Genomic DNA, 27751 nt, shown 5'->3' on the forward strand with positions numbered 1-27751 from the left:
TTTGGGCGAGTTGGTTTTCCATATCGACTTGAAATTTCAGCTTGAACAAAAAAACCATAGGACTTAAGAAGGAAACACGGACACGGACACAGTGCTGTGTCCGTGTTTCCTTCCTAAGTCCTATGGTTTTTTGTTCAAGCTGAAATTTTAAGTCGGTAATTCTGAATCTATAAATTCGCTAGTTGTGTTTCTAACGTTCTCTCCCGTCGCTCTTAAATTGTGCACTCACTCCTTACTCTGCGGAATCTTCTAACCAGCGTCATGTAATCTTTATTACCATATGATGTAGCAAGCCAGGAAGGCCTGTCCCACTTATTGTGGCTGCTGATTTAAAAAAAAAATGTTTTCGTTACAGCACCCCCCCCCCCTCAAGCAGGACAGCTCCTGAGCTACGGTCGTCAAATATTACAAAAAAAAGAGTGCCTACTTTTTCATGGCGGCCCCAGTGACAGAATCGAGCAAATATAATTTACCTTACAAGCCGAGTTTCAACATGGCCTGTCATTCGGGTCAGTCGAATGACATCCATAGTTCGAAACCCGGTGTGGTGCTATTTCAAGGTCGTCTTAGCGATAACTTTGCCTGCCATGATGCGTGTGGCTTGCTTCATTAGAAAAAAAAAAAACAAAAAAAAAAAACGAAGACATATTTGTTTAGAACACCGCACGTACGATACGCCAAGGTATACTGGAAGGCTAGGGATTAACCTAGACCACCTGAGGTTCTTTAACGTGCACGGAAGTCGCTGCACACACGGCCGGACAGTACTTTCGTACTTCGCCTCCATCACAAATACTGCCGCGGGGCCGGGAATCGAGCCGGAGACCTCGTGCGCATGCTTTTCCGTTCCCACACGCTGAACACGTCTTTTGCCCGCCGTAAGGCAACCGTTGTTTGCACATTAAACTAAGCAGCGACTGCGCAAGCCTCAATTCATACAAACAGACACGTATGCGAGTTGTCTCCTGAAGAACAAAGAAAGGCAGAGAGACTCGCCAACCAGGTAGCCGCCACCAGGCATAATTTGGCGCCAGTAGCAGTGCACACACGTTTGAGCAAGCGCAGGCAGCCTTTTAGCGCGCGGAAGCGAGCCTGCGGGGAGACAAAGGGAATGAGCAACTAGGAGAAAACCGGACGGCCGACGTGACGCGTACGCGGCCGGCCCAGACGCCGGGAAGACTCTGCACAGCGGCGCCGCGGTGCCAATGAACTGCAAAGCAGGATTCGAGCCCGGCGAAGACGGTGCGGAGTGCTGGCGCCCTAATAGGTCATTATCCCAGTGGAGACGCGGTACCTGCATTCCTCTCAGAGCCTCTTCGAAGGGTCGAAAGCCAGCGGCCAACAATACGAATAATAAGACGCCGGCGGAGTCGCTTGCAATTTCGCACGCCCAGCTAAACAACAGCCACCGCGGCAGGCGCAAATGTGCGCGGACGATAAGGACGGCCGAGCGGCCGCTTTCGAAATGCGCCACTCCCTCGGCCCCCACCACCAAGCGCAGACGCGTTAATGCTGCGGCCCGCACGAATGAAGCAGCGCCGGGACCAGGGATTAGCATGCCGACGCTTTTCGTTTCTACGCGTATGAATAAACACCGCCACATCAGACGAGAGCGGCGGCGCCGCCGCCGCCGCCGAACGAGAGGAAACACCAACGCCAGCAGACACTTTCGCAGCGCTTGGAGAGAGACCACAAGGCGTTTCACTAGCGAGATACTTAACTGGCACAAGGCAGATCGAAAGGTTCCTCCTCGATCGAAATAGGAAAATTGAGTACGGTAACACTTAAAGGGGACACTGGATTCGTCCGAGCCTTATTTGAGGCTAACGTTTAATCCATATTAATGAATTATTGGACTGCTAAGCGCAGGTATAGAGCCTTGGGTTATCTGGAATGCACGGCAGAAGTGAAAACATCATGCGCCACTCGTGGCCGCCGCAACAGCTACCGTAATGACGTCATATTGGGTTGCAATCAGTATCCAGCACTACTTCACCTTCTACAATTTTGATTCACCTTCCACTATCCGTTTGTAATCAGAACACGCACAAGTTTCGCGCTCTAAACATGCTCGAAATCCGCCAAATGTGGCCCAGCGGACTTTCCAGTGTGTCGTCATAGCTGACGTCACAAATCGGCGGGTAGGATGGCGGTGGAGGAAAACGGCACTTCCGAACTACTACTCTTGTTAGCGAGCGTAAATTTGCAAAAAAAACTCACAATATAGTCAACGCATGGAATACTCTAATCTAATGAGGTAATTAGACTGTTTAAAACTCACTTCAGCGTCCCTTTACACGCGCTTTGAACAGGGCTACACCTTCGACACAGGAAAAGCTGTCGTTCTCATTTTTGTAATTAGTGCGATGGCCTCTCGGGCTTGCTTATCGTAAAGTCGGTATCACCCACACATTTACTTTCTTGCGCTGCCCATTGACTTCAACTAAAGCAGACACGAATAAAGATTAAAAAAGGTACGTTCGGACTGCAAACAGCTAAGGTACATTTAAAGTTCAAAGATTTTGCGGGGACAAAGCGAAAACGCAACAATGCCTCGGAACATGCTAGAACTTGGAAGGCTTGTCATCGTGCCGTGTAAGCTTCCGTTCAGATAGCCATTCTAAGTCAAGTTACGCGGAATGAAGGCTCGAAGATGACCGCGTCACGTCGGCCAACATCCATGGGGATACCAGAAGAGAGCGCGAGAGAAAAAAATGCGACGGTGTGAATTGGCGCAACGTCGCCTAAGGGGCCTCCGCGATTAGGACAGCAGAATGGGCTTTTAAGATTTCTATCGCAGACCCAGGCGACGCGAAACTCTCGCGCAATTGCGGCTGAGAAGAAGACCGCAACGCAGTGTAACTGCCAAAGGCCCCCGTACCTAGAATAGATCTTCGCGAAGGGGTTCGACACAGGCGTTTGCGACGCCTGTGACCGGTGCGCTACCCTTGGAAAATAACCAATTTTTCTTCAGGCGCGTCGAAGAGCCGGCAGGCTCCTCAATGAGGCGAGTCGGCGGGAAAACGACAGGACAGAGACAAACGCAGAATTTGCAGGACAAAAAACGCAGAGAGATTTAGGCATAGGCTTGAAGCAGGACCCCGCGGACGATTACGGCCCCCAGAAGTCACACTTAGGTTCTAGAGATCTGGAACAGCGATGCCACAATGTCTGCAACCACCGAAGACTATCTTGCAGGTTCGTGGAAACTGTGAACATAGCTCCGGCACGATTGTTGGCATTACAAGACGGCAGCAAAACGCGAAGGCTTTTGGCAGAAATGTGCAGCGAAATGCATCAACGTGCAAACAAAAAAGCTGTTTGTACTTTGTAATAAATTGCTAGCCATTTCAACGGCGTCAATGTGGTGATGCCGCTTGGAGTGGTTTCCCGGCTGTCGTAGGCAACACAGGCGGATCCGTATAGCTTCTACTTTCTTCTATTGCGATACACCAAGAGAGAGAGGGAGGAAGGGAGGAAGAAGGTCATGTCGCTCATTTGAAAATATTGATCCTGAAACAGTCCGAGCCTCTTCACAGTCTGAAAGCGCCAGCATAAAAAATTCAGTGTTATTCAGTAAAAATGCAATTCAGTAAATGTTATTCATGTAAATGTAATTCAGTAAATGTAATTCAGTAAATGTAAACGTTATTCAGAAAAAAATTCAGTGTCATTCTACTCTGTGGAGGTGGATGACAAGTAGAGCTGTTTGTGGGTTCCCGTAGTAACAGGACTGACGTCCCAGTGAAACCACAAACGACCACACGCCGCACAAGCGACGCCGAATTGGTTGGCCACAAACTCTTGCTCAAACCGCGCCGTAGCGCCGGGGAAGCGTTCACCAGAATTGTAGCCACACTAACGTCTGGCGTTTTCCGCCTCGCGGTATTCGGGGTCCCGACAGGCATCGCGCTTACGCATGGCATGCACGGCCCGATCGTTGTCGATGGTCTCCTTCCGCCGAGATCGCCTAGCGTCTCTTGGTGAGTAGGCTTCACTGTGCAACTTACTATGTGGGAAAGCCAGCTTGCAAAACGCGAGCTCACAGCGATCATTTTAGGGTTCCCTTTTAAACACAAATGCATTGCTTGGAAAGTATTTCCCTACGGATAATTTTCGCCATCTTATATCAACGTATTAAGTGTCGAAAACGCACAGGTAACCGAAGGGCAAAGGTGTGTATACAGCGCGAAAGGAGAACACGCGCGGGAAGGCGTGCAATCAACACCGGTCCTGGAGCTGATAGGACGGGCGGCTTCTCTCGTCCTACAGACGAAAATGAAGGGGGAGTTAGGCTATAACAACCCAGAAATGAAAAATCTTTGCCACAGCACATTTCTGAATGAGATCGCACACTGAGCTTCGCCACGTGGCGAATTTACGCTCCTGGTTCCAGTGACTGTTCATTATGGCCCACTACGGCAAAGCAGACCCGCGGGAGCTCAAAACACTCGTTTAAAATATACTTCTCGCGACCTGGTTGTCTTGGCGGGCCTAAAAATGGGGCGCCGAAATATGTTCCCCGACCTTGAAACGAATGATACGGGCGCTTGAGGGCGCGCTGTTCGCAGAGCTGTGCAGGCTGTCTCGTGGCTGGTGGGCGCGGCCCGACCCGATTGGCGCGTCTCAATGTTTCGGTATCGGCGGTGCCCATTGGGAGGCAGCCGCGGAAGACGGGCGAGCCTTAATGAAGGGCCGATCAGAGCGGTGCAATTGGGAGGGGGTGCACCGGGGACGGATGCCGGCCTGCACAATCGCGTCCCAAGGGGTCGCCAAGGAAGGCCCGGGATTAATGCGGACGCGCCCTATGTGGAAGCCCGCCAGCGCGCGTCCCAATTAGCAGCAGCCGCGCAAAGCTTGCGCAACGCGGCGCTCGTCCAAGACACCTGTTGTCGTTAGAGACGTCTGCTGGCGCCGCGACCTGCTCCAGATTTTCCGCGCGGGGCCTCCATCTTGACTGCTTAACGCCATTAAAGGCGTCGGAGGTATTCCAAAGCGATTAATCTTGTATAACCGCCGGTCTCCCATGCGACAGCGCGGGCTGCGCACTCGGCAGCCGCGATCACCGCCGCCGCTGCACACAAGGGGCCACCGTTAACACTGCGACCACGCGCACAATGCCGACGCTCCTCTCGCTGGCGCGGCAGAATCGCTCCCCAGTCAAGCTCGTTTTTCTTTCGCCGCCTGAGCTTCGTTTGGCCGAAAGGCAAGTGAACGGGCAAGCAAACAGCGACATCCAATCAACCCGCACAAAAAACTCGTTCAAGGCCCCTCTCGCGATGTGTGCGGCCTACATACATCGGCTTCTGCGCGGCCGTACTCTCTCTGTCGCGCACAGTTCCGCAAATTCATCTGCAGAAAAAAAACAAAAAAACACTGGAAGCCATTTGTCCTTCGTAAAAGAAAAAGCGACAAGCACAGTACTACATTTAGCTCAACAAAGATCACACACTATACCGCACGAAGTAATGAAACGAAGATGGGAGAGGGGGGAGGGGGCAGACTGGCATCTTACTCCTAACGTTACTTCCCAGCGTATGTTATGTGAGCGGAACGAGCGACGCGTTTGTAAGAAAGGTAAGGGGAGGGGGAAGGGGGGGGGGGGGGGGGAATGCGGCGAACGAAGAGGCGGGAAAAGCAGAGTAGGAGAAAGAAAGGGAGCAGCTGCAGGCCGCACGCCATTATTCGTCTGCGGGCCATTCGGCACATACGCGGCTCGCTCACGACCGTATCGCACGAAAATTTTCACTTCAGTGCCGGATACAACACGACCACTTTTCTTCTGGGCGACTCATTCTCGAGGGGGGGGGCAACTCGTGATCACTTTCCCTACCGGTTCCAGCGCAGCCCCCCCCCCCCCCCCCCCCTCACCCCTCCCCGGGGCCACTCCTCCCCAGCGCTCTCGCGCGCCGCTCCGAGAAGACAGGCAAACAGACAAAAAAGCCGCGCAAGCGTGTGGGCCGCCGGGGCTCTCGGCATACCTGTACCAGCCCAGATGCTTCACTGATGATCCAAGGCAGCGCCCTGCCGCACCAACCTGTTATGCCCCCCTTGCCTGACGACGCCGCACCGCCATCCCTTTGCGCCCCCTGGCTGCGTACATGACGTAGCTGCGATTCGAACGTATAGGCCAGGGCTGCGAGTCATTCGGCAAACTCGGGGCCGGAAATTCTTGACTTTGCGAAAACCAGTCGAAGGAATCACTCGCCCATCGGCACACCTCATTTTCTGGCGACCGCCAAAGCTTGCACGCCGATTTCAAGTTGGTTGCCCAACGGCTACCCAATTAAAACCGGTTACAAGAGCGTCACAGCCCTCGAGCGTAATTACAATGAATTTTTCTTCTTTACTTTTACGGCAATAAGGAACTATTTACGCACTATCGCTGACATCATGAAACCGCAACTATGCTACGGGAATAACGTTAAAGAAAGCGCGCGAGAACTGTAGAGAAAAAGAGTTGGGCGGGATCGCGCGTTCCTCGCGTCGCGCATCGATAAACGATACGAGCGGAAAGGGAACGATTCAGCCCGTAATCACGCGCCCGTTGCGGGGAAGACAACTTTTTAAAGGCGCCTAGTAATAGGCATTCACCCGGAACAGCACACAGTTCTAGGACAACAACCTCGGCTACTGCCAAGAGCGGGCCATCGACCGGACTTTGCTGCCGCGCCGTCTCCCGCCGCGGGGCGCCGCGCTCTGCCACAGCTGCTGCAGCCTCTCCGTCCACGTGGGAGCAGGCGTGATGGCTCCGCTGCTCTGCTGCTTTGTCTATCTGGCCTGCCTCCTCATCGTATCCACTCGTATTTGTTTCTGTTTTTTAAACCCCGCAGTAGAAGCAAGAAGGTCTGTACGTTTGCCACCTGCGAGAGCAGCGAGTATGATCTAACAGATGAGCGAGAGTAATCGAAAAGCACATGTACGGCTATGCGTTCCTCGTATGCGACGCAACAGGTATCTCCAGAGCATCCCCGAAGCCGTCGCGTCGCTGAGCGGAACTTTCCCCAGAACTTTACAGGGAACTTTCTGAAACAATGGTCAGAACGGATGCATCTGACGCGGGCTTTGAAATGCTGTCACGCTGAAGACCGCTGTTTCGTACAAACGGCAGCAAAGTTTAAATAATTAGATGGCAGTTTGGCCGGTTCGTATAGGAAGATAAAACGAACCTTCATTTTGCGGGAAGCGAAGCACCGCTCATTCACACGGCCCCTATCAGTTCCTGATCAGGGCTGTCGGATGCCTTGGTCACGGTATAGGCCAGTTCAGCGAAATATTCTAAATACTACTACTACTACTAGTAGTAGTAGTAATAGTAGTAGTAGTAGTAGTAATAATGAACGCCCATTTTAACAGCAAAGCTGCCTGGCGTTTCCGAATCGCAAGGCTAAGCTTCACAGACTTTTCAAAGTGAGCAGATCGACTCCCGTTCCCGCAAATTCATTTTGCTATGATTCACCGCCCGCGCCATGTACTGGAACCTCCTGTTACTTTTGAACTTGGAGCACTGCCACGAGGGGGCGCAGCGAGCGCTTTTATCTTTTCACGACGTTATTTTATTTGATATTGCAAAAATCAGGCAGCCATGTATTGTTAATTAAAAGAACAATGAAAATATCACTTATGTATTGGCGTCTTGCCTCAAATATGCTTAATGTTTTCTTTTTGCTCAACAATGTTGACAAGCATAAACGTTGCCACCAGATTTAGTAGTTTGGAAAAGCTTTGCCGATATAAACATCTCGTTCAAGCATTCCTTTAACTTACAGCATGTGTGCTTGGCGCTCGCTCTCCTCCTCGCTGAGGCTATGCCATTTCGCTGCGACCGCGTTACCACATTTCGCCCATGAAAGCCTCGACCAAGAGCAGCTTCGCTGTAATAATAATAATAATAATAATAATAATGTGCCAGTCGAGCACTTCAGAAGTATCCGCAGGCGTTTTCCCTGTTGGCGTATTGCAGTGCCAGAACTGTTCGGAAATAAAGGGTGAGAAAGGAGAAACTGGACGGACAGGGCGCTGTAAAGGCGCAGAAAATATCTAGCTAATTGCTGCAGCATTTGCCAGCCGCTCATCCGCTACACACGGCAAGGCGCTGAAACTTCGAAACAAGGCGAAAAAACATTCAGCAGCAAGCATAATTTGCCCACACACGACAAATTATGGGAGTTATTGTTTTTTTTTTTTTTTTTTTACAAGGGGATTCTTTTTCGAAAAGACTCTGGACCACCTCACTATTTTTTCGTCGAAGCTTCGGCGCTCGAGTCTCGCTTTTCGTAAAGTGGCCCCAAGAAAAGCGATCCGCCATCGCGAGAACTTGCGTGTGCGCCAGCGAATTCTCGAACCCGGTAAGTGGCGCCAGCCGTGTAAACGCACGAGTCCGTGTTTATCTCGTGGCTCCTTCTTTTATCTCGTCCAGTGACCATGTGAATACATGATGTTGTTTTAAAAGGGCGCTGTTAAAACTAGCACTGTTGAGGAGAGGGAAATTGCAGGCCTAGCAAATAAAAAAAATTACTGGCCATGTCCACTAACGTGAAACCTGGGGAGGGGCGAAGCAAGCAGTGTATAAGTGTATTCTTGGCGCCTTGGCGTTTTCGCCAACGAAGATGAAACCTTTGTGGGGTAGAGGTATACAGCTTTGCTGTAAAAGTCTTATCTTTTAAGCACGAAGCGCTCTAGTGGGAGGCTTAAACGAGGGTTGCGGTGTTTTTTAGGTGCGGAGCACCTTAGGACCGCACAATGTCCGTCCGCGTCCGTGCGCATAGCATTTACAATCGCAAAAAATCACACAGGCACCGGCAGGATCCGAGCCTGTGACTAGTAGACCAGACAGAGTTAGTGTCAGTCGTCTTGCGCATTGGGCTACGACCTTGAGTTAGTACCCGAGAGTCAAACGGCTCACTCCCTCGCATGTAACGGTGCGGAGTGCCTTAGGACCTTCCAGTGTTCGTCCGCGTCCATCCGTGCGCACAGCACCATGAAGCGAAAATCAAGCGAAATTCGATTTGAGCCGTTAGTTGCCGTTTCATTTAGGGAATAATCAAGGTGCAACTCACGGCTCAAATCGAATGACGGTCGGGGCATCATCCACCGAGTGGAAATTATGCCCTTTTTAGTACGCGTTACGTTCTAGCGCGATGCGTAAACGAGTTTTTCGGTGTTTTAGTACCAGGACTGCATGAGACGACGATTACGACGACGACAGGAGACGCCAACAGCCCCAGCCCCTAAGGGGCTTTGTCGCTAAAAAGCTAATGAACGAACAAGAGATACGGACCAACGGTCGTTGTACAAAAACATTTCCCGGGATTACGTCTATACTGCCCATTCAGAACGAGCACGCTGGAGGTTTGACGTCATCTCTTTCATTCTCGACGACCCTGAGCAAAAGACAACCGTTGCCTTCGGCCTCCGTATACGACTCCAGGCACGCAGAAAACGCCTTGACGCGAACGAAGCTAATAGATTTCGAGACAGGGCGATTTCCGCTTATCCCGAGTAGGGCTTGCTTTTCCATTGTTGCGAAAAATCAAAAATTATTTGTATATCTAATGAACGTTTGATGAACAAACAAAGAGTTCCACAAAAGTTTAAATTAAGTTTACATTTTTTTTCGCCCTCCGGATAGGAGGCGCGAGGTGGCGGAGGAATGGGGAATACACTCCCTGCAGGTGACGTATGCTCGGCAAATAATGATGATAAATAAAATTCGTTGTTTTGAGTCTAGATACTTATGTGAGTGCCCGGTTGGAGGCGTCCCCAGTGCGGGATGCTTTGGATCAAAATATACCACGCGCCGACATCTAATGGAACGGCGGTAGAAACCAGGCATTAGTGCTCAGAATAAGTACGGCGTAGCTACTTTCGATGCACGTTAACGGTTCCATATGCGGTCGATTAATTTGTAGCCCTCGACTACGACGGTCCTCTAGTCCAGGTGCATGTCTTTGGCGCGAATTTGTCTTTTTCATGTCTTTGGCGCTAACTTGTTTTTTTCTATTCAGTTTGGCCATGGCCCTTGAGGTAGAACGCGACTCTCAGTGTTACAAACGGTCAATACGCAAGGTTCTTTCGGCACTAAGCGGGAAAACTGCCCACACCTCGCTGATAGCTTTTCGTATGTGCCGTGTGCCATGGTTGCGAGCAGGAAATCGCACGCCATCACTATCGACAAACTGTACCAATCACAAGTTATTGCGCTAAATGAACGTTTTTTTTTTTTTTTTTTACTTCACCATACAACTAACAGAGTGAAGCTGCGCGGGAGCATCCGCTCTGGTTCGCACTAGTAATGTGAGTAGAGTAAAGCTCAGTTCGCGCAGCATGGCCGGTAGTTTTTTTGTCGTATTCAAGACTAAAAGGAGCTGCTATTATATAACGACTCAAGAAAACTTGTTCCATTGACACTTTCGTGGAAAAAAATTATCGCCTGGTAAATTCTCAGTCTGTTTTAGGATTCCAAGCCTGTCTGCAGGATACCTCGCACGTATAGAAGCTTAGAAGCGATCAGCAACGAGCACTTGACATCAATAATGGTTTGCTCTATCGAAGGAAAGCTTGGAACTCAACACCATAGGTCCGAATCTCCACCAGATAAACTTTCCTTATTTTTCCCACGACTCGGCAGTGGTTTTGCACTGATGTTTCACGATGCCCCGTTGCTCTCGCCGGTAAAGAAAGAAGCGTTCTCTGCATTCCGTATTCTATTTCTCATAGGTATCTCTGCACGATTAATCATGAACTAATTAATGTCATGGTCATACCGAGTTGTTAGGCGAACAAGATCCGCATTTGATGGAGCATACCACCTCCCCAAAGTAGAGAGAGAGAGAGAGAGAGAGAGAGAGAGAGAGAGAGAGAGAGAGAGAGAGAGAGAGAGAGAGAGAGATAACTCTAATGTGGGGTGGAGAGGTCAGCTCTGCTAGCGGCAGTGCTTGCTACGCCAGATGGAGATGATTACAATGCAGTGAAGTGAATGTGAGAGATCGGGAAAGCAGCAATAGAGAAAAAAAAAAGTGAAATAAAAATGGCACGCAATGTAGTGCAAGGAAAAAACTCGACATAAAGTTAAGGAAAATAAAAAAAAATTGAGCGAATCGAGCCCAGGAAGCGCAGAGCGCCTAACAAGAAAAAGGAGTCAAAGCGTACACGACGACGCAAACGCGTACAGACGTAGCCATGCGCACAATGGAAGAATTACAAAGTAGTGAAATTATTCCGCAAAGTAACGAGCAGAAATTAGTCAGAAGACTTCTCAGCTAGGATCATCGCGCCTGAAAAGATAAATACACCACGATTTGGTCCGTGATTTATTTTTAAGGTAGAAAAGGGACAGACAGACATGGATAATGTGTATGAGCGTTGCCTCCTAGAAAATAATGACTCCTAAGGGGAGACCATATTCATTTATTTAAGTTAAAAAAATAACGAATCGATGTTTTCGAAGAAGCTTTATGCATACAGCAAAAACAAGTCTCTTGTAGCAGCTCGGGCAAGACGTAAACGGGTTAGTGATCACGGTTTCTAAGGCCCCAGAAAGCAGTAGCGTATAAGCACAAACGAAAAACGAAACGAAAAAAAAAAAAAAAGAGACAGAGAAGAGGTTACCTAAGCTCACTTCAAGCTTCGTAAATCATTTTACGGCCAGTGCAACGGCATTAACATACTTCGAGTCAATTTCTGCGTGCCGTTCCCCTCAACGCTCGGTCAGGGGCGCGCTTGTTTTTATACCTCGCCAGAAACACGGGGTCAACCCCATCGCTCCGCTTACTTTCTGGGATGCGGTCCTTCGCGGATGACCGAAACGGTTAAAAAGCTTGTCATTCCTCTTTCTATAGTCGGCGCAATAAGTTACGCGCATCGCAGGCGCGCGGTCAATCTGCTAACGCCTATGATAACCGTACCACGGTAATGTTAGTACTCCTGATGCACTCGTATACAGCACCTTCTATAGCACTCTAACGTTGAACGCTATCAGATCCGAGAATATTGTGATGAGAGTTTCTTAACGCAGCAACCTTTTCAGCGGAAAAAAGATCTGGCCCAGGTGAATAACCAAAATTAGTTCAGAGAACTAATGCATGATGCTAGTTTAGGCAAACCACTGTCTAACCTTCCAGTAGCGGCCAGAGCACAAGGTACACTTTCCAAATAAAGGAACACGGCATTAAAATGTTAATAACTTCACATACATACCAAATTAAAAAAACGGAATATGCGTGCAGTGATCACTGCAGCAGCTGAATACAATTACCGCATTCTTCATTCTTGAGATGGGCAGATATCTCATTTCTTTGTCAGTACTGGCTTCATTAATGCGATGCGAACTGCCTCCGTCCAAGCCACTTTCAAATCTCAGTCAAATCTCAAATGGAATAAGCAAGAGACATTCTGCAGTCGCCGCGGCGGGAAGGAGGCCCTGAGTCCCACAATTACTCCGAACACAGCAAGACAAGAATCACACGAGGCGAGCTCGGCGTCAGTTACGCACACGAGTATACAGTACCTGTTCATGCAGCGGCATGTACTACGAAAAGCGGGAAGGGTGCCAGAGGTAAACAAAGGCGCTGCCTTGGTGCGTGTTTTTGAGACGCCGCGCCAAGGCAACTCCATTCATGAGACGCACAGAAGAGAAAAGCCGCGGAGGGACGCTTGATTGCATAACTCACCTCGGAATGCCAAGCGAGCGAAACGTCCCACACAACGCCGCTACCTCACAGCCACGACGAATGGCCGAAAAATCCGGGAAGGCCGGACGTAGCCGGCGTGGTCGCACTACACCGCACGAGGGGGGTACGACGAAGGAGGGGGGTCGTTCACTCGCGAAGGTCGACCGATTGCGGAGAGCTGCGAGCCCGAAGCCCGGAGGGTCCCAAACGGCTCATGGCACGCGCTTCAAGAACCTGGCCCGGAGCACGCGCAAGACGGGGGTATCCACACGGCGGCGGCAGCATTGGGCAGGACGTCCCGATGAGGTGCCGCGGCAGCGGAGGCTGGCAAACTGGTACTGAGGAGGCAAGGAGCGACCAACGACGGCTGCAGCGCCGCTCTGGCGGCCTGCAGAAAGGGAAGGCGGCCGGATGTCGCGTGGAGAGAAGAACTGCGGCCCGGGAGAGGAGGCACAGATTCCAGCTGCTACGAAAAAGAGTTTCCGTTCAGGTCCTCGACGCGCGAGAGGTGTTCGCAAGAGGGGGATTGACTGCCAGACGGTCTGGACGTGCCGTGTTGCAGCCCCAGCGGCCACGGACGGGCCGCCAGATGACGGCCAGTTCTCCCCTGCCGCCGCCTCTCGGCCGCCCGCATCGCCCGTGGCGTTGTAAACTTGTCAGCGAAGTATAAGACATCCAGGAACAACTAAGGCACGGGAGAGACGAACCGGGGGGGATCCGGGTAGGCAACGGTTGTTACATTTGGGAATTAAATCTCCACACAGGGGCCAGGCCCCGTAGCACTGCTGACAAGACTGAAAAGGAGGAGCGCGTAACGGAAAGCGCTCACACGCAGACCACACGCTCCCCCCCTTCAGACGCCGCTCCTGTCAGCATTGCAGTTGCGCAATAGCGTCTGCACTGGTGGTGCGCGGAGGAGCTGCCTCAAATAGAGATTAAGTTCCCGCGCAAAGAACTTCCGGGCTTAGGCCCTTGACTAGTCACTTTAAATGGCCTACGGAGGCAAAATACAAAACTATTCAGTTTGAAAAAGACAACCGTCTTTGGTAACTCATTAAGCCCTATTCTAGCCACAAAATACGTTTCTTTAACAAAAAAAAAAAGCAAGAAATATTGAAAACTATAAAATTTCCCGCCACACGACGTCAGCGGTGACGCAATAGAGGGAGCGGTAAAAAACGTTATCTGTGTACGTTAGAGTGATACGATCAAACAGAACTAGAGTAACCATTACAATCGCAGTCATGTTTCTTGCAATCGGCGGCTGGCTGACAGTGGCGTAGCCAGAAAATTAGGGGTGAGGGGGGGGGGGGGTGCACATGCAACAATAGTTCCTCCGCCTTAATGTGTTCTAGGAAGTCACCAGTACATTCATGCGCGCTTATTTACACACAAAAGGGAAAAAAGGCAACACCTATCAACAAAAATTTCGGGGAAGGTTGGAACCCCCTACGCCACTGTACTGTGAGGCCATAGAGACCTCACTAGAAAGTGGCTGAGGCGTCACCCTGCTTTCTCTGTTTTCTTTATTATCACAATTAATTGTTCGGAGTTTAAGACAAATCGTCACCATTGTCACCGCGGCAACACAGTCTTTTTAATGAACCAAACATTAACCAAACGTATTTTGTCCTCATGGTCCCTTCAAGCATACTGCACGCGTGGACAGAGAAACGGAACACATTTATGGTTGGGATAAACGCGACTTGTTTAGCACTCGCTGTCTGTACCGAGAAAGAAAAGGAGAAAACAGATGAACAGCGAATAAATTCGCAGGTTCACTCACTGTCCCATCCACGGGTTCGATGCCGAAAACTATCATGAGAACGAAGCCGCAGTCTGGAAACATGACTTCCACTGCAGAATTCAAGCAACATTTTCTTTATTACAATGTAGATTACAGCTGAGTCGTCCTATATCGCACTGTTACGCCGTTAGATGCACACAGGTCCCGGAGAAAACAAAATATACATCATTAGAAGGAAAAGCAAGCCCGGTGCGTCGGAGTAACACATAAATGAATGTCCTCACACAGAACGTGACGACTGTCTTGCGACGCCGGCGCACGCATACGATAAAGCAAACCCTATTGAAACAAACGTATTCTCAGTATTAAACACTAAAATCACAAACCTGGCACACACATTACCTGCAACCGATGAGTGGGAGCACGCAGCAAGTGAAAAATTAAAACCGTGCTAAATGATGTCGAAACAGTTTCTTAAAAGTACTAAATTTTAAGGCATCATACCATCACAAATGACCAACTGGAATCGAAAAGCAAGTGAGAGTGCTGCGAGAGCAAAGCAAAGCGTTATAAACTACGATCCCACCACACAATATTTTTCATTGCAATGAAAGGACAAAACTTTTGACAGTTTGGTGAAAGTACCACTTAATATACGAGCCGCTGCCACGAGGAGTTTCAGCAGCATTGCAAAGCTCCCCTGACAGCAGTTGTTTCCACAACGTCGACGGCCAGAGACGTGGAAACTGCAGGCCCCACTCCACACTGGAGTCCAAGGACGGGCCAATTAAACTTGGCGAGATCGGCTAGTTTGCGCAGCAGTTAGGGCTCGTCCCCTCAGCTGATACATTTATTGAGATATGAAACAGCGACGCCGGAGCATAGCCACGTCTCAACATATAATTAACAGCGGAAAAACTTAGCACGTGTGCTAACATGGTGAACCCCTCGGGTATACTGCTGTTTATCGGTGCCGTTTCCGTGGTGTTGGCTCTGGTGTAAAGGTTACCACCACACTCTGGAAGCTCCGAACTAAACAACACTGCTGATTGCGCCTTAATCTTATCGCAATGCTCGCAGAGACGTCTTCTCCAAACAGTGCTCAGGAGACGGGAACGTGCAGCCATGCGAGACGCGTTCCCTCAAGTTGAAGCTCAGAGGATTCGGGAAAATATGGCATGCTTAACTGCTGTACTATAGTTTATCGCCTCAGATATCGCCAAAACTACTGCTATCGTGATCGTAAGCATCGGCGTCCGCAAGGAGATAAAACCGAGGGGACAGGCGTGAAGTACCGATATGGTGTGTAAGAACACTTTAGTGGCACTCAATTTGGATATCAATCGCAGATGGATTCCAGATCAATGCTAACATCAGTGTGAAGCTAGTAGTAAGGCCGCACAAAACGTGAAACATTTTTTGTTCTCTAAAGGGTGCGATATAATCCAGGCCTGGTGTACAAATCCATTCGTCCTAAAGTCGAACTCATCTCGCCTCCTGGAACCGTCTGCACAGGCGCATGCATCGAATGCAACCCGCGCTGCCGGTCACGGATGCGATTCCCTTGCGCGCAGAATTCCGTCCATCAACGCGAAATACGGAAAAAATATGGGTGCACCATAACGCGGGAAAGTGAACGAAATACAAGAGGTCTAAGGTATACTCTGTAGCCAACCAATACGACACGCATCGTAGCCCGGGTGTGGCTTTGGAACATTACCTCCCAGATTTGATTTCACCACAGCCTATATACCACACGTAATATATAAAAAGAGAGGGTGCGCGTGTGCGTGCGTATGCGTGTGTGTGTGTGTGTGTGTGTGTGTGTGTAGCGGAAGAGATAACTTACGGGAAGTAACGTAGTCCCTCTCTCTGTCGCGAGAAAATAGGAATTTTGAAATGTTAGGAAAGAGAGAAAGTGGAGAGAATTACGCCTCCGGGTGGGATCCGAGCCCACTACCATCGGATACCACGTCAGACGCTCTACAAATTGAGCCCCTGCGGCGGCTGTATTCCCCCCCCCCCCCCCCAACCCATGTTCAGGTGTATTTGTGCGTATGTAAGGGCATCTGCGATTCATTGCTGAAAAGATGGATGTGAAATGCACTGAACTCTGTCTCCGTCGCCCATTTCCAATGACGTTTAACGACAAAATCAACCCTAGATTTATATAAACACATTATTTTAAATGAAAAAGTCAAACAATACGCTGAAAATAGCGCCGACTGGAAGTATCAGTTCAGGCATGCTTGTAGAAACATTGGTAATGGGTTAAAAAGTTTTTAACCTTTATCCTTTTCAACAGTGCTAACAGAACAAAACAAAGCGCCAAGTGCCACAGAATTAACAGGACAAACGAAAACATATACCGCTACTGTATAGCTGCCCGTTCACCGAACATGTAATAATGCAGGGTAACCATGAGCGAGGGTTCAGCGCAAAAAAAAAAGAACAAAAAGAAAGTACCCATTGCATACACACTAGAAGGCCGCGCTCGGCCTTCTTAACCTTTGGGCACGCCGCCAGATCGACTGAATCGTGCAATTATTCAGAGCCTAAATTAGGAGGAGTCCCTACGCAGGGCGACCGGTCACGCGGCCGCAGTTTAAAGTATCCTCCCGGCACCGCTCCGAGTCGCGGCGTGGAGATTTACGCACGTGGATGGTATCGCGGCGCGTTCCATTTCGATCATCGCCCTCGGTGTGTGGGCTTGCCCAAGGAAAGAAGACCAGGACCAGCATGACAAATGAGCCAGTTGCTGTGTGCGCCTCGTCATCGCGTGCTCGGCGTCAAACAGGAGCGAGGAGGAAAGCGGTGGTCAGGCCTCCAAGAACTCATACTCGGGGATAGCAAGGATAGTACGTGAAGTTATCGTCGCGTGCTCGGCGTCAAACAGGAGCGAGGAGGAAAGCGGTGGTCAGGCCTCCAAGAACTCATACTCGGGGATAGCAAGGATAGTACGTGAAGTTATCGTATGACAAAATTAGATGATTGTGCCAATTGATTGCAGACGTACGTTAGGCATGTGTACAGCCTCCACTCGTCCATCTAAAGTTTCGCTGTTTTGACACAATATGGTGAATACCACCCGATATGACTCATGTATTTTCGTCAACACTTCACCGCTGTCAATGGCTTTTCCCTAGTCCTTGATACGTAAGTTACGGCGTACCACAAAGCTGTGTGCTCGGACCCTTGCTGTTCATAGTCTAACATCAAACGATTTACCAGGGTATAACATCCTCTTTCATTCCGATTTACTCGGATGGCTGGACCTTATACGGCACAGTTAACACATCTCAAATTTGCCTTATTGTCACCACCCGTGGCAGACGAAATGTAGTGCGCCTAAATGTAAAATGATTTTTCCAGCTTCAAAAGCGCGTATTCTTACAACTTTAGTTACTAGAGACTATACGCCGGTATCGCGAGTTGCTGCTCGCGATTTTTTCTATGTCATATATAAATTTAATACACCGAGTTAATTCGTATTGTAATGAATAGGACTAGGGCTGTACAATCATGAACAAATGAAATGCGATTACGAAAATATGGACCACAACACACAAATAGCGCGATTTCTTAACATGCTAGCCAAATTGACGCGTGGCTTAAATACAGTGCCAAAGATGGGAAATATGGCTTTTTGAATGTACCGATACTGCATCATTATTGGCCCTGCACGAATGGTATTTTTTCAATTTTACGTGTTCTGGTACATATTTATGAGCGTGCATTTCATTTTTCCATGACTGTATGTAGTACGATTGAAACAAGTAGGGCGCCCACTAAATTGCGGGTATTATACATTTTAAGAGGCTTTCTTTCTTGTGGGACATTTAGTTTGCATACAGTAAAACGATGCTACTGGGCGCACCCAACTGCTCTACTGCTTTACTGCGCTAACTATCTAGGAAATTTATTTCCATGTTTACCATGCACCCCAATCTGTAATACACGTGCCCTTCAAGGTTTGCGTCCTGAGATTTGAATTCATTGCGTAAGTCCTGTCAAATGGGCCAGAACATCCATACTAAGAACATCTTAAGGAAGTTGTATGCAGGGAAAATGGTCGCGGCAGTAGAGCTCCGAACTAGGGAGGAGAGCGGGTCACCATTTAATGGCTGCGTTGAATAGCAGTGCGAGCTAGATCGAGATTACGAAAGCTCGCCCCGAATAGCAGCGGTCCGTATGCTGCGGGAACTAAACCACGCAAGTGGATCGAGCGCAAGCACACGCCCACCAAGCTTCCGTAAATGCGCCCAGCCGGAAATCCAAACCGAGGGCCGGCAGAGCACAGCGCGTTTAGACGTGCTCTCCCGGCGGACGGCGCACGTCCTTGGACCCTGTGACAAAAGCGCGCCTGAGACTCTGGATGTTCGGAATTAGCACTTTTCCGGACGCCACCCGTGCGGACACTACACTGCAGATAGCGCAACCGAAGGGGGAAAACGCGGCGATTGCCGGGACGGAGAGGAGCTTACATTTCCTACTCGTGTCGGAAGCACTGCGGCGCAGCTCCCCTTACCTCCGCCGCCGGTTTGATGCGAGGAACACCGCTGCGGACCACGCGACGGGTTGCATTAGTCGATAAACGCCTGCCTCAACAGTAGGGCGGTCGTGTCGTTGCCGACGACTCCCGGCAGTTTTTCACACTCTTCCAGGACAGCTGGGCCGACTGAGCTAGGAGGACAAGACGTATACGAGGAACCTTGGTCGAACGGGGGATCACCACTTCTTGTGGATTTCGGGTGAACCAGCCGTCATTAAAATGATGGCAGGGCCCGCTCAGTATCTTGGCCACGTATCAATGTGTGTCACTCGCAAGCTCGATGAAGGCGCGCCTGATTTACGGGGCTCGTCTAAGTGATGCCTTAAATAAACCGTAAGAGCCGCGGAAGGACTTTCGCTTTGTATTTTTCGCTCTCCGGCCGGCTAATAATAAGGCGTGTTTACGCGCGCCGATTCCGAGCTGACCACGGTGCCGTGTCCGCCGTTGACCCATCCCGCAGACTATGCGATAATGCTGCTTCTTGCCCGCAATAAACGCGATAAGAAGCGCCGCTAGCCGATGCTCGTGACCGCCTTTTTTTATTTTATTTCGCCGACGATAGACACGTCGTTTCCTTTCGCTGGCCTGATCCACGGCCGCCGAAGCGCGATAATTGACGGACGTTTTCGCGCTCCATGGGTAAACGGGTGAACGCGCTCGGAGCCAGCGATTCGGCGCATGGCCGTTCAGAATGAACGGCGGTTAGCAATACGGTGCAGAGCTTGTTACTCGAGGTTTATCCCTACTTTCTCTTTTCACGACCGCCGCCCAAGCACCCAGACGCTTTCATTTAAAGCGCAGGGAGGTGCACCGCAAGAAAGAACGCAAACATAACACAGAAACACATGGCTACATTGGTTCCTCTGAGAAAATAAATACACGCCGCTTTACGACGGGAAGTGGATGCTTTTAGTTTACAACAGATTACGATAGGCATCTCTCGAAAACAGCCCCTCTGAAGACGTTGCATAACCAGTTTAGTTTAGCTTGCCAACGCAAAGAAGTGTACCTCGGGAATTTCTCCTCCGTTTGGCGTCCTAGGAACGTTCGGAATAAGTGGTTGAAAGGTTTGCTTTGCTTCAGCCGCTCCTAGTGCCCCGCACGCACACGACGTCGCTTTTTTTCCGGTTATCAGACGAATGTGGCGTGCGTAGAATACGTTTCTGAATCAACATACCAGCTTGGAGCCACGCCGTGAAGTGGACGCTGGAGCGGGAGAAAAACGACGTGCGAGACAAAGCTGGCAGAGCGCCTCAAGGAGCCGTCGGAGACCGCGGAAGCCGTGAAGCGCTAGGGCTCGCTACGATGCATGCACGTTAGTGCGCATGCATTAACGCGCTTTTAAAGCGAAGCTTTTAAAGCGAAGCTTTACATGGCTTGGCGAAAGGAAAATCCGGCGGTCAAGTGCACGCACAAAACTACTCCGCGCAACCGCGCATGCGCGAAAAAAAAACGCAGGTTGGTTAGGATTTGGAAGTAACGAGAAATATTGGCCGGGTTTATAGATGATGTTGCTACACCCTGGTATATACGACAGTGGAAAGTGAGAACGGCGCATGGGAGGGAGCGAAAAATGTTTCTCTCGCAGCAGAGCGCACGCGCAGCGAGCCACTGCGTGAAGCAGAGCTCAGACGACAACGACGCGCGTTACACGGACGGGCACGTTGCACCATCGCTGGTTAACCGTGCGTACGGAATGCAAGGGCGCATTTGTTTCACGGAACACGCTTCCACTTGATGTTGCCAACTCATAACATAGGATTGCACACTCACCCACTCCTCCCGCGCGACCTTTCCCTGACCACCGAACAGCACTGGCCAGACTGGAGGACAGCGTTGCTACCTGGACTGAGGCAAGCCTCCACAACGTTTGCTCAATAAATTTAGTTCTCCTCGTTAGGCTAGCGAGAGAAGTCTGTTGCGTGGGCGTACGATACACCCATCAACTCTCATCGTATTCTGCGCATACGTACCAATTCCTCTTCAACTGAGTTTAACCCCTACTTTTCCAACTTTTTTTACCACCTGCAGAATACGTGGCACGCTCCTTTGATCGTTTTCTTACTGCCTTGCCTCAAATGCTTCGGCACGGACAGGATTCGCTTAGCGTCTACAACCCACCCGAGGGGCAGAAAACAAACGCCTTTTTCGCGTCGTTTATTGGTTTGCGCCGGTTCTTTTTCCCATCGTCACCTGTTACGACGCTGAGAGCGAAGGCGCAGCCCCGGGGCGGCCGCGCTGATCTAAGGCGGCCCCGCCCAGTGGCGCTCCTCGCGCACGCAAGGCGACCTCTTCCCACTCGGACATGCCGCCGCACGTGCGGCCACTGCAACCGCCCCTGGGGAAAGCAAAAGGCGCAGCGTGGGTGCCGGGGCGCGGGGGTGCGACGACTTGTCCCTGCTGCTGCTGCCGCCGCCACGAGGTGTCTAGCCGGCGAAATCGCGCTGCCGCGACAGCGTGACCTTCCTGCGCCGTTCCCGCCGGCTGACAGCAGCGCGTCCTGAAAGCGTCCGCCCACAGCGCGTCACGCAACGTCACCACGCTCCTTTCCTCGCGAAATATCGCCGCCACACGCCGCGGACGGAGGATGGCACGAAACGCGCCCAATTAACGCCACGCGGCAAGCCGTTATGCGGCCATCACGGCCCGCGTAAAAACCGCCGCCACTGGACCACACAAGCCGCGAAGTGTCATATTCAAAACGTGCGGCCAGCACCTCGGCTGTCCCAGGAAACTAGGGTTAACGTCGAAAAGCCAACAGTACGCGCTCGGGAAGAATTCACTTCCCCTTCCTTCCTGCATTCAGATGTTTCCGTACACAAGGAAGGTCCTACGTAGCGTGCGCATGCCGCCATAACAAGCGGACCAACGCTACGGGCCCTGCGTCACGTTCAGTTGGAAGAAGAAATCCCGGTTTGACGCCCATCGGTTACACGTGCTACGTTTTCCGCACGCGCGAGGTTCTCCCGACGATCGGTGTTGATATTTACTTAGAGCGTACGGAATTGACACGAACCATGTCCCACGAGGTTGGGGCGCAATACAGAAGCCACTCCCGTATCCTTGACTTGCTAAAAAAAGTTGGAAGAGACCCCTGCGAGGGACTTTCAAGTGTTTTGCATTTTTATTTGCCAAGCACGTATGGATGTTGCTATGTCTATCGATGGTATAGTCAAACATTTCGTCGCGCAGCTGTTCCTGGCGCGGCCCTACGTTGCGTGACGGAGAGGCCGAAAACGTCCGTATCATAAAGATAAAAAAGGCCGCCATCCCAATCTGCGAAAGTGTACGTTGTAAACCACAACACAGGCTGATGGGGGAGTGTATGAAATGTTCTTCGTCGTCCCGGCGGGCTTGCCGCTTAGGCACATTATCATCCATCATGCAGTTTCGATGCTTGTTTTGAGTTTATTTTCAAGAGTACTGAACTTTATGCTGTATGCCTGATTGCAGAGAAGCACTGCGCTGGGCTTCTCTGGCGGCCAGTGCTGGGTCCTGCTCAGCCTGACGCATGCGCTCGGCGTCTTGGGCGAGAACTGCGGGGCCCTGCATAGGTTCCTGCTCACAGCGACACGGAATTTTCCCGCCAACGAGAGGCCAACAGCTTCGCAGTAAAAGGAAGGAAACAAAATCGCCAGAAGCATTTCGCGTATGCTGACTTGGAAATGGCGCCATTCGAGGAGCATAGGCAAGCGTGAGAGAACGCGGCCAGTCACATGACCTGTGACGTCGGCGTCAGCGGCGCGCTCGCTCTCTCTAGAGCAAACAGCCTTTAGCGGAAACGTGAGCTCCTTTCAAAGTTGACGCGGAATAATTGTGAGGATGCTAGAAAAATATGATGAATAATTTTTATTTATTTCAGTCGATGTGCTGGTGATAGGGCAAATAAAAATATTCTGCGTTTGTGTAATAACGCATGTGTGGCATCATTGATATCCCGCAATAACGCAAATTCAACCAGACGCCACCAAGTTATGGCCGAATTATCCTCCTAATTGCGCCATTTCGCATCCGGTCGGGTGATCGTCTGTAGTTGTTGCTTGTATTTTTTGAAGGGGATGGTCTCTTATAGCCGAAAATTGGTACAGAATAAATAATCTACAATATCATAAAAGCGCGTTTAAATAAATCATCTCATGGGGTGCGCTCTAGTAAAATGTGTTGCAATGAATAATGGGGCTTTTACATCGACAACGGGAGATACTGGGAGTGAAGTCGTCCAGTGGCGCCGGCTAAGGAGCTAGTTGCGCAACACTTTTCCACACGCCACCCAGATGACGTCGCAAGAGGAATCCGGTGCCGTGCAGAAAAGCCCCGTCTAGTGCCTCGCGGTGCCGCCGACGCTGGCGGCGCTGCGTCCCGCATGGGCGGCCGGAGAGCTCGGCCGCCCCCGACCGAAGCGCCACCGACGCAGCTTTGACCGCGGTCTAAAGCGCGGCGGCGGGCCTGTGGGGGGCCCCCGATGATGATGATGATGATTCCTATTGGTTTCCCCTTTGAAGCGGGGTGATGACATGTCATCTTACCAAAAAGGACTAATATAAACATGTTTTACACTCTTGGTTCAATATTAGCGCTGCTTAGGGCAGGCACTAAAGCTTATTAGGCCCGAAATACTTTCTTTTCCCTGTTACAGGTGGTAACTGTCCTAGGCAATATTCCCCTCTCTGCTTTTCGTCCACCAGCATTCTAATCTTCTTTTCGTCCCCTCGACGGCCTTGAAGTTAACTTCCTCTCTGATACCCTTAAATCCTAGGGCTTCTGAAAGCCCAATATTCCCTTCCGGTAGATTTGGATGGATACCCTCACATTCTAACACTATGTGCCGCATAGTTTCTGTTTCTTTTCCGCAGACCACGCATACCTTATCCTTATGTGAATACTTCCCCACAAAACTCTTAGTTCGCAGGCAACCTGCTCTAGCCTCAAAAAGCAAAGCACTGCCCTCGGAATTATCATAGAAATTTTCCTTTCTGATGTTCATCTTCTCAGCCCTGTACATCTCTAACGACGTTTAAGCTTCCATTTTTTCCTTCCATTTATTCGTTTCAATCTGCCTTGCCTCTTTTTTGGTTACCTTGGCTGTTTTGGATTCCCCACTGTTCTTTCCGTATTTCATCGTTAGCCTTCTAGTCTTTCTTAACCACTGCGTGTCCACGCTTTTCAAGTATAGGGAAAGCCACCCCCTGCGCGCCCGACGGGTGGCTTTCCCGCACCAATTGGGATTACAAGATGGCGGACAGTGGCGCGACTCTAAAAAAAAATATTTTGTGCGTGTGTTTAACGCGCCGTAGCTAGTGGAGGGCTCCGGGTAAATTTAGACAAGCAGGGGCCTTTAACGTGCGCCGAAATCTCGAACCACCGGCGTCGTTGCTTTTCACCTCCATCTTTCCAAGCAGCCACCGCGGCCAGGATAGAACCCGCATGATTGAGCTCAGCAACACAACGCTTTGGCCACTGCGACTCCGCGGCGGGTCCTCGTTGGCCTCGTTTTTTTTTTTTTTTCTTTATAAGTAGGCTTCACTATGCAACACGCAGTGTGAGAAATCGAGCTTACAAAAACCAAGCTTACACCGATTTCTTCGAAGCTGGCTTCACTTCTACACACAAATGAATTGCTGGAATGACATTTTTCCAGGGGCCATATAAGCCATTTTATTTCAAAATATGAAGGCCCTATGACGTCATTGGTGTAAACTTGGCTAGACCGTAAAATTGGCCTCATTTCTCAACACAAACACATTGCCGGGAAGACATTTTTTTTTTCAGGGGAAATATAAGCCGTAGTGTATCAAGATATGAAGGTATCAGTGTAAGCTTTGTCTTTGTAAGATGGCTTTTCCACACTGCGTTTTCCCTAGCGGACGCCATGAAAGCCGCATACTAGCGATGTACAGCTTCGCTCTCAAAATCGCGCTTTTAGCGCGGGGAGCAACTAAACGTCTCCCGTAATTACACAACGAGCAAGAGAAACAAGGCAGTATCAGCTGGAAAAACTGGCAGGTGGGAGATGACAGAGCGAAATCTTTATTACTCCAAGCGCAATCCCAGAAAAAGTTCTCGTTCTGTCAGTCTGACCTTCAAGCTCAGCCACGGTCAAGTCAACGCCTCGTGCGGTTGCGGAGTGAAAGCGACTAATCGCTCGTTCATTTCAAGGTAAGGGGGGGGGGGGGGGGGTGCGAAGAGGAGAGTAAAAGGGAAGGGTAAGGGCCCGTACCACCAAAAAAAGTGCGCGTCCACTGCGCGCTTTCGGCGTGATAACCTAGCTATCGCTCGAGAAACTTGGTTTAACCTTGGCGGCTGTCTCAGCGAAAAAGATAGTTCCGACTTTCATTCCGCAGAAAAAAAAAAGGGTCAGAGTACCACAACCTTCCCTTCACTACTTAAATTTTACGCAGTTTCAAAAGAGAGGAGGGAGGGCAGGCGGGAAAACGAGGGAATCAGGCTTATTGTGGGGTGTTATGAATGTAGTAAGTATTACGTAAGCAGGGCAATGTAAAAGATGTTTGCACTCGACATAAATTCTACAGGCCAAAGACCCGAAAGAACAACCATGCATTTATTTATCAATTATAGGCTGCTATAAATTAATGAGCACGACCACGTGCCACGCGCTTAAGAAACCGTTACGCGGAAGGGCACGCGACTAACCTTTCGGTGCATGACAATAAAAAAAAAAAGAACACTTACGCTCAAATGATAAATAGCCAGCTGGTCTTATGGCAGAAAAATCAAGCTATAGCGGACCGAACATTAATTAGCCCTAATTATCCTGAACACGAGACAAGAACAATTTTTGCTGCATATGTGTACCCAATACATAGCTCCAATCATACAATATATCTACCTGATTACGGCCATTACACATTTCTCAAACTCGTTGCCCCAAAAGCCCAGCTTACAGCGCCTCTTATATATACGGCACACCCAAGAGCCGTAAGCTCGGAGTTTTCGCCTGGCGTCTATAGGCTCGGAAGGGGCCTCGCGGGGCGTTGTGTAGGGCCGGCAAGATCCCAGCCGCTGCCATCAGCACTGCCGCACAAGGTTCAATGTCGTTGCTGAGGAGGCTGTGATTGAAACACGGCCCCCGGGAAAACGGGGACGTTCCGACCGCGGATGACCCTGCCATCGTGTCCGCCGAAAAAAACAGCGAGCGAGGACAGCTATCTCCTCCCACGTTTCTTGTTTTCAGCCGGTCCCCTCCCCCCTCTTGCTTTTGTCTTGCCTCCCTCGGCGGTGAGATACAGGCGGTTATTGCATTTTATCTCGGGGCTTCCCAGCTGGCGGCGGAAGATGAATGTTCGTCCTTTCGCTCCAGTGCTCCGAGAGGTCCTCGTCCGCGACCTCGATAACTGTGCGAGAGCGCCGAGCCCGAAAAGCTGCCCTGGGCACGCAGGACTGAGTGCCGCCGCCGTGCACAAGGGAGCGACGCGTTGTTACGGATCGATTCCCAGCGGCAAATGTTTATTTCTTTTCGAGCGCACGTGTTAAAGATCACTCGTGCCGTCGCAACTTGCTTTAGAAGAATGCGATCAACAGGTCCAATAACCGCTGCTTCCACCTTTCTGGAGTACTGCGCGCTGTGGCGACCGAGAGTGAGAGACTGGAGGTGAGAGACCTTTAATGAAAACTGAATTGAATATATGTCAGACCGACCAACGTCAGGTCTTGCTACTCCAGCTTGCTGGTACAAGCATCCATGAGCCAACTTTTCCTTTTCTCACCACGACTGAACGGTGTTCATGAACACCATCTGCCGCTTCAGACACGTCCTTCGTGCAGATATGCTTCGTAACCCAGGCTCACCTGTGTTGCTGAAAACCCATACATTGTACAGGGGATAAGTTTACCTAACGGACCTCAGGTCAAAGGCAAGGAAAAGTTGGCGCACTCATGGATGCTTGTACCAGCAAGCTGGAGTAGCAAGACCTGACGTTAGTCGGTCTGACCTATTCAGTTTTCATTAAAGGTTTCTCTCCCCCAGTCTTTCACTCTCGGTCGCCACAGCGCGCAGTACTCCAGAAAGGTGGAAGCAGCGGTTATTGAAGATTACTGAGGGTTAAAGTTCCTGCACATAGCACCCGTTGTTATGATACCTGTGGCGATTGATTGATTGATTGCTGATGAGGTTTAACGCGCCGACGCTACGCAGGTGGTGATGCGCGCCCTAGAGGAGGGCTTCGGATTAATTTTGACCACTTGGGGATCTTTAACATGCGAAGAATTCCCGAACGCAGGGGCGTTTTTTGCTTTTCACCTCCATCAGAATACCTTTCGGGAGTATATTGAAGAAAACTACCGAGGATGGTTGAATACGCACTGCCCACCAAGGACGCCGGACAAGCAAATTTGCCGGTGTACAGCGACTACTAAAAATTTTTGAAGTAACCGGCACAATTACCTCAGCTCACCAGTTTGAGCTAAGCCCTAAACAAACAAAACGATATATGACAAGATTTTTTCGATACGCATTGCGTTGCGTAATAATAAAACAGTTGGTTTCTATGAAACAAACGATCACTTACGTGAAATTCGACGGTGGGGGAACATGTCGCTTTTGCCTTCAGCTGGTACACCTGCAAAACAATAAAAAAAAAAACACTGTTCAAGATGTCAAATTTTTGGTGTTAAACGCACCAAAGGTACACGTGGGCTATAAGGCGAGCCGTGGAGGAGGGTTCGGCAACAATTTTGACCCCCTCTCTAACGTAAGCCGAAATCTCAACACACCGGAGTTCTAGCTTTTCGCCCTTACCTGAAAAGCGGCCGCCGCGGAAAAGC

At 50.2% G+C, this 27751-nt stretch overlaps 1 protein-coding gene across 4 annotated transcripts in view; it reads right to left on the reverse strand.

Annotated features, from left to right (window-relative positions):
• The window catches only part of LOC144155468 (puratrophin-1-like), a 640065-nt gene that overhangs the window by 226136 nt on the left and 386178 nt on the right, over positions 1–27751 (reverse strand). For all 4 annotated transcript variants that reach the window (XM_077686932.1, XM_077686931.1, XM_077686933.1 and 1 more), the window contains one exon: positions 27496–27546. In XM_077686932.1, the coding sequence (XP_077543058.1) occupies positions 27496–27546 (51 nt within the window). The remainder of the gene's footprint in view (positions 1–27495; positions 27547–27751) is intronic.

The sequence above is a fragment of the Haemaphysalis longicornis genome, unplaced genomic scaffold (assembly GCF_048455015.1).
Source record: "Haemaphysalis longicornis isolate Haplotype H1 unplaced genomic scaffold, Haemaphysalis longicornis Haplotype H1 scaffold_1, whole genome shotgun sequence".
NCBI lineage: Eukaryota > Metazoa > Arthropoda > Arachnida > Ixodida > Ixodidae > Haemaphysalis > Haemaphysalis longicornis.